This window comes from Oryctolagus cuniculus, chromosome 3, assembly GCF_051225735.1.
Source record: "Oryctolagus cuniculus isolate XC-2025 breed Fujian yellow rabbit chromosome 3, ASM5122573v1, whole genome shotgun sequence".
Taxonomy (NCBI): Eukaryota; Metazoa; Chordata; class Mammalia; order Lagomorpha; family Leporidae; genus Oryctolagus; species Oryctolagus cuniculus.
In genome coordinates, this window is record NC_142869.1 from 53,536,690 (window position 1) to 53,551,972 (window position 15,283).

The window sequence follows — 15,283 nt, forward strand, 5'->3', positions numbered from 1 at the left end:
GGCTAATCCTCCGCCTTGTGGCGCCGGCACACCGGGTTCTAGTCCCGGTCGGGGCGCCGGATTCTGTCCCGGTTGCCCCTCTTCCAGGCCAGCTCTCTGCTGTGGCCCGGGAGTGCAGTGGAGGATGGCCCAAGTACTTGGGCCCTGCACCCCATGGGAGACCAGGATAAGTACCTGGCTCCTGCCATCGGATCAGCGCAGTGTGCCGGCCGCGGTGGCCATTGGAGGGTGAACCAACGGCAAAGGAAGACCTTTCTCTCTGTCTCCCCTCTGTCCACTCTGTCAAAAAAAAAGATTTACTTACTTGTGAGATACAAAGATCTTCCATCCACTGGTTTATTACTCAAATGCTACAATGGCCAAGGTTGAGCCAGGCTGGAGCCAGGGGCTTCATCTGGGTCTTCCATGTGGGTGGCAGGGGCCCAAACAACTTTGGCCATCTTTTGCTGCTTTGCCTAGCCTATTAGCAGTGATCTGGTCAGAAGTAGAGCAGCCAGGACACCAAAGAGCACCCAGATGGGATAACTGCATTACAGGCAGTTATTACAGTTTAACCCTATACACCACAGCGCTGGCCCCATGGCTGATTTTTAGTGTTTTTCTTAGATGCTGTCTGAAAGTATATAATTTTTTTCTAAATATTTAGTCATTTGAGAGATTTTCCATGTGTTGGTCACTCCAAATGACTAAAAAGCTGTTGCCTGGCAAGGCCAAGGCCAAGACCTAGGAACTACATTCAGGTCTCCCAAGTAGGTGGCAGGGCTCAGCACTTTAGCAGGAAGATGGATTGCAGGCAGAATAGCTGGGACTCAAACCTGTACTCAATACTTGGGATGTGATTGTCATAAATGACAGCTTAATCTGCTGCAACAGAGCACCACTTCTTGAAAGTATTAAAAAAAAAATCTTAATAGAATTCTACAGTACCAACCTACACTGAGGCTTAAAATAAAGGGAAAACACAGGAAATTTCCTTGATGGAAGAAACAAACCCAAATCTAAAGCAATGAGGTAGTTACCTCAGAAATTAACCCCCCATCTGATTCAGAGAACTTATTCATAGAATTAAGCTCTCACCATGTATCATGAAAAAGAAATCTACACAAGATCAAAAAGTGAATTTCAGATCCTAAATATTGTGTTTAACATTTTCCCAACATGTGATTCAAGGGAAGTGTTCTTGACTATCACAATTATTAAGGACTAAGAGGTAAAAAACTTTTGATTAACTAATTTAAAATTCTATGACCTCCATTCAACATCCTTTCCTACAGTAATTTTTCAGTCTCACTAGTTTTTTTCCTGAGAAGACAATATTATGACCAGCTCATGAACACTGTGATTTCAGAAATCACATGATTAGGATCTAAGAAATGTTTTTGATCATAAACCAGTTCTGTGTAGTTTGGATCCTCATGACTCCTCCAGGGTTTGCATCATTTCTGCTAAGTCTCTAGGATCACATAGAGATCAGGCCTTGGAATAAAGGCAGCCGCAGCCTAGCTGGCACTTGGAGGGCTCTAACTGAAGTCTTTAACACAATGCTAGTGTTAAGGGTCATAGGCTCTATGGTATCATGTTTTGTTTTTTAAAGATATATTTATTTGAAGGTCAGAGTGAGAGAAATAATCTTCTGTTGGTTTACTCCCCAGATGGCCCCAACAGCCAGAAACTTCCTCTAGGTCTCCCACGTGGGTGGCAGGGATCCAAGCACTTGGGCTCTCTTCCATTGCCTCTCCAAGTGCATTGGCAGGGAGCTGGGTTGGAAGTGGAGAAGATGTGCCCATATGGGACGCTGATGTCACAGGGAGTGGCTTTACGCACTGTGCTACAAGGCCAGCCCCAGATACCTTGCTTTTTATGAATGGATTTAGAGCCCAGTTCCCAGAAGTAAGCAAAGTTATTTCTATATATATATATATATATATATATATATATATATATATGAAATGTGCCAGGATGATTTTACAAAGTATTGTACAGTTCCCAAATACAAACCTCTTAAACTTAATATCGTTGGCTAAGCAGAAGGGCTGTTGGGGATCTAACACTGTTTAGATTCTTTGTTATAATTTACTCTGAATTTGAAAGTCCAAGAAATATTTTAAAAGGTGAAATGGATATTGAATCATTTTCTCACTGCTGTTTTGGAGACTGCAATTTATTTTACATTCTATCAGATTAAATCTTCTGACTATATGAAATCTGTCTTTAACTTTATCTCCTTAAATGTGAACTTTGGAGACATGAAGTATAATCATATAAACCAAGAGTTGATTTTACTAGTAGGGTGTGTAATGAACAAAAAGTAAAATCGATTGAATGTTTATGGATTAAATGAGTGTGCTTCATAGTTTACCTAGAATTAAACAATGCACCAAATAAAATTTTAGGTTTATTTTATGTTTAATGAACTGTTTAACATTTTACAAATCTTCAGATTATTACAGTTTTCAGCAGTAAATGTGGTAGTAATGGCAATAAATACACTGAATTGTGAATTTCTCTGAAAAGAATACAAAACATAAAAACACTTGGAAACAAGAAGGCCAAATGTCAATTCTAGATCTGAAATGGAAATTAATACAGACAAATCCCTTCATGATGCTGGTGCATGGGGAAATAAGTAACTCATATTTTACAAATCAATGTGTTACCTTGAACTTCACCTTTCTGTGAAGTTTGGAGGGACATCATTTTACATACAGATCTCTAAAAACCCATAATATGCATTGATACCAGAGAATTCAAACACAGCAAGTAATCTGAAAACGATTGCCAAAGCAAAGAAGTACTTTCATTCCTCAACATTTGTGATCTTCGTGGTATACTACTATAAAAGGGCATAATCCCTATACAACTGCATAAAGTCATAAAAATTGATTTTTATAAAGTCTCAAAAGATCATTATGTATTCAAAAGTTACATATAGCTGTGCTTTTTAGTGAATGAACCCATCAGTTAATTGAGGGAAGTTTTGCCTTCAAGATATATCCAAAGTATGTAAAAAGGATCCACAAATGTTAACAATTTATGGCCAAAATTATCTAGGCTTACATTTGCAGAAAACCTCTTGGCTTTCAATTTAAAAATTTAAGAAAGTAGTGAATATTGTTGGTTTATTGTCACTTGGGTTAAGAAAAAGTAGATGGCTTCAATTTTTAACAGGAAATCTTTGAACTACTCACAAATAAGGAGTCACACTCTTCTGATCATTAGAAAAAGATAAATTGCCTCAAATTCCCAATTGAAAACAGCATGTGCAGTGTAAAAAAGCATAAACCAAGTAAGTAGTTCTAGAAAAGCCCTTGGAATACACTGTTTCATTTCCCTTCCACAAAAAAACAAAGTGACACAACTGAATGGTGCAACCTTATAATATTATATGTATTCTATTACCAAGTGGAGATGAAATATTTTTACTTGAAGGTGAGAAAAATACTTAAAATGTTGAGGAAATGCAACATTTTGCTATACAGTTTCTAAATTCACTCCAACATAAACATTTATCAATATATACTAGTTTTAAAAAAAATTAAACCCACAAAAGAAGGAGATAAATGTTACTTACATGCAAAGTTCATTGTTCCAACATGAAACACTAGGTCTATGTTTTTTAAATTAATAAAAAACTGCACATCTGTTTAACTTGGCTAACAGAAAATGTACAATTACAAAAGATGTTATTATATCCTTCTAATAATGCGATTCTATAGCAAAGGCACTTCAGCAGAGCACTATCCCTTAACCCCTTCCAAATCATTTTCATTCATGCTGCTTTTATCTTTCTGTGTAAGACCACTAAGAAGCCTCCTCCAAATATGAGCCTTATCATTACTCAAAAAAAAAAAAAAAAAAAAAAAGCCAAGGTACTACCCAAAACATTTATCATTTCCATGGATTGGGGTAATCTATCACAAACATTTGCCAGGGTCTTTACATTCTTTGGGTTAATACATAAAGGTAGGTGATTTACCTGAAAGGACAAATGTTTTAGAAGTGGTTATAGGAAAAAAATTGGCTGAAGGCTAACATTTTGGTGTAGGAAAAAAAATGTTGTAGTTCATTGTACATGTATCTACAGTCTTACTAAAGCTCATGTGACTATTTTGGTTCTCTCAACTTGTTTATGTTGCTTAGGTATTTAAGTTGCTCCCATGTTGAATGTCCGAGGATGAGAATTAAAGCAGTTTTAGTTTTATTTATCCCTTAAAAGGAAAAGGAGAGGTGCTTCACACATTTGCCTTCATGGAAATTTTCAGAAAAAAAAAAATGGGGTAGGTTGACTTTAATTAACAAAGACTTTTTATTTTTAGAACACCTGAATTATTATTCAGAGTTAAAAACATAATTAAAAACAGTTCTTGAATGTGTTCACACTGAATTCTGTACTAAATTATTTCCAAAAAATGCTGGACCATAAATGATTAAACAAAAACTTTCACTTTTCTCCTGAAATGGAAAGTGTTTTCTTCAAACATGCTTCACGAATGTCACCATCTGAATTCCCAGATACTATCCTGAAGTTATTTTTTTAAGATTTACTTATTTGAAAGAGTTGGAGAGACAGATCTTCCATCCACTAGTTCACTCCCCAAATGGCCAGGCTGGGCCAAGCTGCAGCCAAGAACTTCATCAGGTATCCCACACAGATGACAGAGGCCCAAGCACCTGGGCCATCTTCCACTGACTTACCAGGCACATTAGCAGGAAGCTGAATGAGAAGAGCAGCAGCGACTGGCACTGGTGCTCTGATATGGGATGCTGGCATTCTAAATGGGGGCGTAACTTGATGAGCCACAATGCTGATCCCCGAAATTGTTTTTGAGCCTCTGGAAAATGGCCTTTTTTCCTGTTCATTAACATTTCAGACAAAAGGGTGAAATGTCTACATCCTTTATCTCACATATTTTAATGTTTTGATGTTCATAAGAAACTTCTACGTCATTGATTTTTTTAAAACATCAAGTTTGATAGCCATTTAAGTGACTAAATTTGTTTTGGAATAGAAGAAATACATTTAAATTGGTAACGTATCAGTGAGCCTTAAACTGTCTTTTTCTTTTTTTCAGTTTGGAAAAAGTTTTCCTGGACAATTAAGCTCATTTATTTTTGAGAGAGGGAAAAAAATTGAAAATAAAACTTGGATAATTTCCAAGTAAGATCTTATTGGGTAAAGTTATATCCAAAAATAACTAAGAGCTTGCATCTCTCTCCCTGACAACCAGTTTTGGGATGATACAATATGCATGCTGTTTCTATCAATTAAAAAATGTTATTTGGTCTTTAAACTCTAGAATGACATCAATCCAGAACATTTATCAAGCTATTTTCAAGTGTAGGCAGAGAGAACACAGTAACATTTCACAGGAATTCGAAGCCTGAAGAAGAGTTTCATTTCTATTTTTGGAAGCAACTTTAGGAGTACTCATTTCATTGTTATTCTAGAGAGTCAAGGCCCATCTGGCTGACTAAGTAATGTTTTCAGATAACACCTTACACTACTTTACATTTTGAAAACTTGGATATTTCAAATTAATACCCAAAATAAATGAAAGGAATAGGCCAGAAAAAACATTCCTCAGTATCTTTCTCTCTGATTACTGAATTACCATTTTACTATCTACTCTGCTTGAGACTGCCGATGGACCTTAAGATTGCTCAGTCTCACTTCTTAAGTTCATACTGTAACTGACAACAAGAAGCAAGAACAGCACAAGACAGCAGAAACACAACCACTATTGGAATTAATTGATGGGAATCAGTGGGCGTTCCTCTCGTTTCTTCCAGATATTGGTCTTGCTGTCTCTTTTGGCTAGCGGCGGTCTGCCCCTTTTTCTAGTGGGGGATGTATTGGCTTCAAAATCTTCAACAGTGCTTTTTCTTCCCAGGGATTCTTCCCCAGGGTGCTCCATGATGACTCCACTCCCTCCATCCAGGATGTGCCTTAAAGCTGGGTCCTCAGGTGAGCAGACGGTGGTTCCACTCTCACTGCTGCTGAGATCTAAGTCTTCTAAGTAAAGGATCTTGGGCTGATGCATGCTTTTGATAAATGTTTTCTCCCTCTCCAGCTTTCTACTTGAGTGAAGCTCATTCATATCCACCCCAGAGTCCAGGCTCGTGTCATTGCTCTGAGCTCTCTTGCCCTTTTTCAGGTCTATGAAGGAGTGTCTCACTTGTGCGACTGGCTTTCCATCAAGAGACACAAACCAGGCTCTGGGATGGGGCGAGGGCTTTCCTTTGGACAGCTCCAGGAGGGTCTGTTCTGAAATACCTTGAAGCTCTGATGAAAACGGAGTCATTACAACAGCTTCGTTTAGTGTCCCAGGAACAGAGACTGATTCCAGTAAGCTGCTGGAGTATCGGCTCCAATCTGAAGTCTGGGACGGCAAGCTCTGTTGGCCTTCGAGTACCATATCCTCTTCTCTGGCCTCTGGAGGCTGTGCGTGAGAGTGCATCGGCATTTTGGGCAGCGTCTGGGTAAAGTTCTCTCTGTTTACTGGCTCCATCAGTTGGCCATAGACTAACTGTCCCTTTCTTGGCAAAGTAGCTGACTTGGCAGCGTGTAACTGCTCTGGGGTGGAGAAAAGGTCGGATGTCTGAAGGATGGCAATGGGCTGGCTGTAGATATGCATAAGCTGTTCTGGAATGTGGGAACGCCCGAATACCCCCTCGTTACCTGTGAGATACCTCTTTTCCTCTTGAGCATCACCTAATGATGAAGACACATTGTTGTTAATGTGGTTAGGCTGTCTGGACCCTACGTTGGGCTCCAAAGACTGTGTTGCGTTTCTTGAGTAAGTGTTCTGATTGACTGACAGAAACGCGACATCTTCATTGTAGATTTTAAAATTGTCCCGAGTTTTCACCATTGAAACTCTTTCTTCTGGTTCTGCATTTGCTGGCTCCTTCTTTTGAGGGCTATGTGTGGAGTTTTTGGCATTGAATAGCTGTGACTTTTCCTCAGCTTTTAATGCAACTTTGACAGAACTGATGTGATTTATGTGTGTTGTTGAAGTTGTCTGGTCTCTCTTGAGGACCTCAAGTTTAGTGATATTTCTTTCCCTCTTCTGCGGAGTACCACACTTACCCCTAGAGAGAAGGCAAAACAAAATTTAAAAGTTATGATCAAGAAAGTTCATTCTTAAAAATCACCCTGTTCTATAAGTATCACATAAGCAACGCTACTGTATAATACAACCATTTTATTTTTAATTATGTATTTTGAAGGTCGAATACTATTTCTACAAATATAATTTGGAATATACAGAATATACTAAAATTATATTTTGATGGGTATGTGTTTATATTCATTCATTAATGCTCTTCTTACCTGCAATAACAAAGCAGCACAACAAAAAATCCAATGACAATGACTATTGTTCCTCCTAATATGGCTGTAAGAAACACTGTGTGGTAGGCAGTTATGTCCTTGGAATCTTCATTTGCACCTGAGCCTACATGGTTCAAGATAAAGAGAAAATATTTTGGATCAGAATTTTAACTACGTCACATCCTAGGTAAGACAGACTGAAAATGTACACACACTTCTGTTTGCTCTGACCCCAGCCCACCCCCATGACAGACTTCTCATTAGATTTCTCTGACCAAGGAAATGTGTGCAGTTTAACTGAGGTTGCATGGTCTAGCTCTGGCCAATCACTAGGGCATCCTAATACTCGGATATGAAGAGCATCACTACTCCTTCCATCCGGGGTCTAGAATGAGAGAACACACTGTACTGAACCAAACCCAACCCAAAACACCCATGAAATCTAAGTAGCAAGTAGATGTTTACTATTGTGAGCCCTGAGACCACAGCTTTGTTTGTTACTGCAGCAGTGGCCACAGTTGGAGAAACTGCCAGTAGATGCTGCTGAGAGGCTGCTATAACTAAAACTAACAATATGTGATGGTGGCTCCTGGAGAGGCCAGGAAACAAATGAGGAGGAAACTGTTTTAGCTGGTAGCAGAAATTATGACCCAAACCATACAGCAGCAGAACATTTGGTAAAATAAACCAGGAGAAAATATTTCTGACTAATTTGCAAAGAAGTTTTGAGACAGAATGTTGGTAATGAGCGTTGATTTATCAGCTGCATTTGATTTTAAAAGAAACTTTAAATTCCAAGGGAAGAATCTGCAAAGCTGGCAAGCAGAGCTATAAAGAAAAGTAACAATCTAAAAATGCTGGGACTTGAAGGATTAAAAGTTGTGACTGTTTCCACCTGTGCTCTAGGCACAGCTGGCCCATTACCTCCTGTTATGAGAGGACTTTGAACTCATTTTTCCATGAATGTTTTAAAGACAGGTTTTTGAAACCCATGCATATGAAGGGTAATCAAATTTATGGAAAATTCATGTTATGAAAAATTATGCATGGCCTTAAAATTTTTGCACAAAAATAAACTTATTTTCCAATTTTATTTTCCCATGAACTCTTTGAAGTGTCCTTACATACAAATGCTGCCGTGATATGCTTTACTGCTGTAAAAGCTGACAAACACACTAAGATGATCAGCAGAGGCTACTAAGATTGATGGAGATGTATGTTTTTAGATTACCCCAAGATTAGTTATCTTCAACATCACTTTTTTAAAAAGATTTATTTATTTGAGACTTAGAGATCTCCCATCTGATGATTCACTGCCCAGCTGGCTGCAATGGCCATGGCTGGGCCAGGACCTTCATCCTGGTGTTCCATATGAGTGGCAGAGGCCCAAATAGTTGGACCATCTTCCACTGCTTTTCCTAGGCAGGGAGCTGGATTGGAAGTGGAGCAGCTGGGATACAAGTTATCCATACAGCTAGTAATATCTTGTTCCTTTAACTTTAATATGCTTGCAGAATAGATTTTTTTCAAAGCATCAGCAGACAGAATCTAAATAAAATTAAACAAGAATCTGATGTTTCTACTTCAGTCCTCTAATCTATGCAGGAGCAACAGATAAAGTGAAACAGAACTTCCACTTATTTTAGAAACGATCTTGGTTTTTAAAATTCCTAAAGCTATCTTAAGTAAACTGGTTGTTTCAGGTATGTTTTTAGCATAAGTACATTTTCCAACAAAATCCAAATGCTCCTTATGTTGTTTTGTTAAACAATGAAATAATCTGGATTTAGTTGAAGTAGTAAATTATTAATTGTTCTTTTTATCAGTATTTCATTACAGCTGCAAATCTAAAAATGGGATAAGGCCAGACAGCTGGCAAGACTGCATGATATTTTTGCATCATAAAGAACAAAAACAACCACCCTCTGGTTTTTTAATAAATAATCTCATACACTCTAACTTCAAATAGAAACAAAAAAAATCCCTCTTGATCACATATGGCAATAAAGGCTCATGTTTATCTATTAGAAGAGTAAATTTTGGCTTCAGTGAAGAAAAGTCTTATCTTGCAGGCTTCAAGTCCAAATGCTGTCAACACAAAAGGAACATAAAACCCAAACTGCACTAAAATAACTAAAATAAAAGTTCAGGAAAAACTGAGAGCCTTCAAAATAATAGTTATAATACAAAGGAGCTTCAGAAAGTTCTTGTAAAATGGAATTTAAAACAGTTTATTTTGGTGCAAAAAAATTTTTGAAATCCATGCAGTTTTTTTCATAATACAGAATTCTATGATCTTTTTGAAGAACCTGTGCAAAGCTAGATGATAGCATACATACTACAGAGAAATGCGTGTAAAATATCATTCACATCCTGGATCAGGGTGTCTATCGGGATGATTCTTGACCAGCATGAAATAGCCAGGTAGCAGCTGCCTCTCAGCCGGGAGCCCAACACTTGATAAACCCAAACAATCACCCCTGACACATGACCGAGGATGAGAAGCGATACATGCATGAAACTCCACTACCAAATCCTCACTGAAATAACACTAAAAGTTCTGCCTTGCTTCAATTCTGTAAATTCATAAACCTACAAGGAATAAGGAAACCAAGATAATAGGCAACAGCAACAAAAATGCTGGAGGCCAGAACTGACTCAGCAAAGCTGGCAGCAGGGAAAACCAAGAAGCAACTCAGTTTATGCCAGCAAACACTCCAAAGACCCAGAAAGTGATAACAAGTCAACAGCACAACTGATCTAGACTACAGCAGTTACAGGACTGTTTTCTTAAGATATACAATATTTGAATATCGTGAGATGAAGGTGGTGTTTCCTTTGGCACCAATCATCTAGATTACCTGACACTGTTAAGTCCAAGAAAATGAAATATTCACCTCTCCTAGAACACACGTACATCATCCCTAGTGGACTATTCCTGGTTTCTTGGCACAAGCCCCCATCCACCTTCTGTTCAAAATGTCAGGTCAATTTCCATTTAGAATATCACCTGTCTTCTCTTGGAAACAAGAGTCCATCCTCTTCTGCCCTCTTCACTACAAGGGGTATGCATATGACCCAAGGGTGGGTCAGATTCTCTACCCACAAGGTCATCAGGAACAGTGTGATAAAAGAACTGCAAAAGGTGGAGCCAGCCACCACACAGCAGCAACTTGGCTGCTTACTAGGTCTTCTGGCACTGCAGGCATTCCTGCCTTTTCCCCAGATTCTTCCAAAAAATGTTTTTCAATTATCCAAAATCTGTTCCTACTGCTATTGCTTGCAACTCTACCTGATCTGTGTAGAATTTATTAGTGAAAGAGTAAAGAAAATGTTTGATCTAAACAAACTTCATTCTCACAGATGCATCTCTTATACCTAAGAGAATTCAGAGTTCATGAAGCTTAACTTGCTCATATACACATGAAAAACAAAAAAAGCAGAGATCTAAAGATTAAACGCTTTTCCATAGCAGGTAAGTAAAAGCACTTAGAATAAAACTCAGGTCTGCTAATATTAATTCCAGTCTACTTAACTTTTTAAAAACTAATTTGTTTTATATTTATAATACCTCTAGATCCAGGAAGTGGAGCTGCTATCCAGTAGCCCAAATGTGGTGCGTCATATGTCCAAACTAAATGATTGTTATGTTCTTTGACCATCCCCCGGCCATGATTTACCCAAGCACCTAAAAAGGAATGTAAGTAAAACAAAACAAAACAAAACAAAAAAACAACTAGCTATTATATCTTTAGCACTGATAGGATTTTGCTTATAGTCTTATGAAGAATACTTTACAGGACTTTTTTCCAAGACTATAAAAACCATGGCAACACATTATCATGGGATAATAAATAAGGACGCTTCAAAATGTTCATTTGGAAGCCCCTTGACAAATGACATATTATACAATATATATATAAAATAAAAAATAGGATAATTTGAAATATTTATGACCAAAGGAAATAAAGTTTAAATTATTTAATTTAATGCAGGGGCCCAAGCACTTGGGCCATCTTCCACTGCTTTTTCAGGCCATAGTAGGGAGCTGGATTAGAAAAGGAGCAGCCAGGACATGAACATGGGATGCCGGCATCACAGGCAGACTACATCACAGTGCAGGCTCCATGTTTAAACATTTAAGGGTGTAAGTAGTAAAATCCCAATTCATATTGGTTGTTCTGAGATTTTGATTAAACTCTCACAATATGTGTTTTATAATCATATTTAAAAATCTTATTGAAATTTTTTATTTGTCAAACACTACTCTAGTACTATTAGTATAGTTGTTTTGGGCCTAGATATTTTTAAACTTTCAGAAAATGCTATCTAAACCAATAAAATTTTGCCATCTATGGAAAGAAGAATTCAGTAAAACCCATACCATATATGAAATTTTATGTATAAATAGCATAACAAAGCTGCTCACAGCCTTACTGTATATGTTTGTATTCTGGCTTATTGATTTGTAATAGTCAATTATCTACAATATGTAAAACAGTATTTTTAGTAAGGTGGAGAATTTGACATGATGGCAATAATTCACTCTACTGCTTTTAAATGTGCCACACAACATTTTGGTCAAACACAGACCACATTTACAATTGTGCTCCCCTTGGATTATATCACCTGCTTACATCATAGTTACTTTACATTAAATGTACACAATGACAAAGTCACCTAATGATGTGTTCAGACTGAACCTCCACTGTTAAATAATGCGTAAGTGCAGTCACTTTAAAATTAAAATACTGTAAATGTGATAAGCCAATTCAAAAATATTATCACTGAAAGTTACATGCAAAGGTGCTTGCCAGGAGGAACAATCAGAAACCAGACCTCAAAACAGCAGCTATTCTCCTTAAAATGCTGTGAAACATCTCTGTCATTCAACAAATTGGAAAGCTAAAATCCAGGTAACTTATATGACTTGCTCAAAACCATACTTCCATAAACAGATCATGCTCTTACTCTAATGATTTACAATAGCAATAATATTAGACTGTATTCCCTTGCCAATAAGTAGCAGTGATATTATCTTTCTAAAAAAGATCTATTTATTTATTTGAAAGTTAGAGTTACAAAGAGGGAAGAAGAGACACATAGAGATCTTCCATCCACTTGTTCACTTCCCAGATGGCTGCAATGGCTAGAAATGGGCCAGGTCAAAGCCAAGAGCCAGGATGGGTAGCAGGGACCCAGGCACTTGGGACATCTGCTGCTACTTTTCCCAGGCCATTAGCAGGCAGCTGGATAGGATATGGAACAGTCAGGACAGAAAGTGGCACCTATATGAGATGCCAGCATTGCAGGTATCAGCTTTACCCACAATGCTGGTCCTGGCTCAAATGCTATTTTTAAAAGACATAATGAATTGTTATTAAATTTTTCCCCATAGTTGTATTATATTCATCAAAGTGAAAACAATTTTGTCACTAACAAAATACATAAAATTTTAACATTACTGAAAAACTGTAGCTGCAACACTCTTAGATAAAATATCCAAATATTTAAACAAAATACTTTCACCTATTTAACTCACCTGTGTTCATATCCAATGTCCAAGCAGGTATGCGATCCCCCACACTTATATCATTTGTATGTAGAAGTGGAAGAGAAATTTGAATAGGGCCATCAACCTTTAATTCTTTTCCTCCAGAATATATTTTCACACATATCGCAGCAAGAGGAGTCAATTCAATGTTTTCAAAACCTAACAGAGATCAGTTTATTATAATAAAATGTAAACCGAGGTTATAATTTCATAATAATGGGTCTGCAATATCTAGTTATACAAGTATTTAACCTATGGTTATCCATTTTAATACCAAGTAGTTACTGGATCCATATTAAGTATTTCTTTTTTAAAAACCTTTTTTTAAAGCTTTATTTGAAAGGCAGAGTTACAGAGAGAGATTCTCTATCCATTGGTTCACTTCCCAAATGGCTGCAGTGGCCAAGATCCAGGAGCTTCTTCAATGTCTCCCACTCGGGTGCAGGGGCCCAAGCACTTGTACCATCCTCTACTGCTTCCCCAGGTCATAGCAGATAGCTGGATTATAAGTGCAGCAGCCAGGTCTCGAAACAGCACCCATATAGGAAGCTGGCACTGCAGGCAGTGGCTTTACTCACTACACGACAGCGCTGGCCCCATATTAAGTGTTTCTTAAATGTTATTTCAAAATATTTCTTAATTATGAGCTCTACAATGAAACACTGACAAATAAATTTTAGCCTAATTTATCTAATGCTGTCAGTCATTTAAGAGCACCAGAATTTAATTCAATGTTTAAAAATCTAAAAACCAACAATCAAAAAAACCATCTCTCAGTAGTATCATATCAATGCAGATGCAGATCTGCTACATCTGGCCCTATTTCACCCAAGATCACTCGCTTCAGTGAGTGCCAGAACCAACACACTAGCTCTATGTCTTCTGTAAGAAGCGTTCCAAATCAAAGTGCAATTTAAAAGAAATGGTTTATCACACAGGGCTACCACTCAGTCATTCCCCAAATGCCTATATTAATCAAGATAGGTCAAATTGAACTGTAAAACAGGAACTCAAGTTCTCTCAGGTGGCTGGCAGAGACCCAATTACTTGAGCCATCACTGCTACCTCCAAGGATCTGCATCAGCACAGAACTGGATCCAGGAACTGAAGCCAGGAACTGAACCCAGGTACTTGTTATGGAATACCTGCTTCTTAATTGGTATCATTACCACCAGGACAGTTTAACATATAGGCTTGGCAATCAAATAAAATAAAATCATTATGTAATATTATTTGATAAACACAATATAACTGAAAGAAGACTTCAATACTAATATCACACTGTATTAGACTTCAAAGCTTGAAAATAGGAGAAAAGATTACTAGAAAAATTATACTGTTTTGCCTAAGATTTTAAAGATTTGATCATATAATTTATACTATGCTTCCTTAAATATCAGGAGTTAGAGATTTGTTATTTAAAAAAACAGTAGATGATTCTCTTATTTTTGAAATATTATCAATTTCAAGCAAAGTTATATGTACCAGAATATTTACAATAAAATGTAGCTATAGATAATTTTTAATTATAATGTTGATTTCTAGGAGTAATTTAATAATTTTAGATTTTATGAGTAATTTACTAACATATTAATCAGTTAGAGAAAGTATACTTTGTATACATAATTTGCTTCTTGTCCAAATCTTGAAACTTTTGTCCTCAAAGAGTTACAGTGCTATTCAATCATTTAACATATTTTAAAGTCCTAACTGGCCCAATGTAATCATATGGGCTCCTAAAATACAATAAGTACATGATCTCTTATATTGTCTGCAATATTTTTTTCTGTAGTCCTCACTGATTCTCAAAAATCCTAACCCCTCAGCCCTTCCCCCCCATTTCTTTACACATTGCCATGTACTTACATTCAGGTGGAGAGGGTGTGTGTGTAGGTATTGACAATCTAGAAAAACAAAGAAGGCCTCCTCTTGGAGAAATGCACATTTGAGCTGCAGCCAAATGCAAAGAAACCATCTGTGCAAAGACCTCAAAAGAACTTTACAGATGGGAGAAATAAGTTCAAAGACCTCACATCAAGAGTGATCCTGGGGGGCTGGCATTATGATGTAGCAGGTAAAGCCACCCATGGCCTGCAATGCTGGCAATCCCTCATGGGCACCAGATCATGTCCTGGCTGTTCCACCTCCAATCCAGCTCCCTGCTAATGGCCTGAAAAAACAGTGAAGATGGCTCAAGTGCCTGAGCCACTCAAGTAGGAGACCAGAAGAAGCTCCTGGCTTCAGCCTGGCTCAGCCCTCGTAAAAATCTGGGGAGTGAACCAGCAAATAGAAGATACCTCTCTCTCCCACTCTCTCTAACTCTGACTTTCAAATAAATAAAGGAAAGAAGGAAGGAAGGGAAGGAGTGATCCTGGCAGATGCAGAGAGGCAGGGAG

At 37.6% G+C, this 15,283-nt stretch overlaps 1 protein-coding gene across 4 annotated transcripts in view; it reads right to left on the bottom strand.

The window, feature by feature from the left end:
- Positions 1-2,387: 2,387 nt before the first annotated feature.
- Positions 2,388-15,283, bottom strand: part of FAM171B (family with sequence similarity 171 member B) — a 75,673-nt gene continuing 62,777 nt past the window's right edge. For all 4 annotated transcript variants that reach the window (XM_002712331.6, XM_051849371.3, XM_089329029.1 and 1 more), the window contains 4 exons: positions 12,876-13,046; positions 10,905-11,021; positions 7,334-7,457; positions 2,388-7,092 (listed from right to left, as the gene is read on the bottom strand). In XM_002712331.6, coding sequence (XP_002712377.2) covers positions 5,748-7,092; positions 7,334-7,457; positions 10,905-11,021; positions 12,876-13,046 — 1,757 coding nt within the window. In that variant the 3' untranslated portion in view covers positions 2,388-5,747. The remainder of the gene's footprint in view (positions 7,093-7,333; positions 7,458-10,904; positions 11,022-12,875; positions 13,047-15,283) is intronic.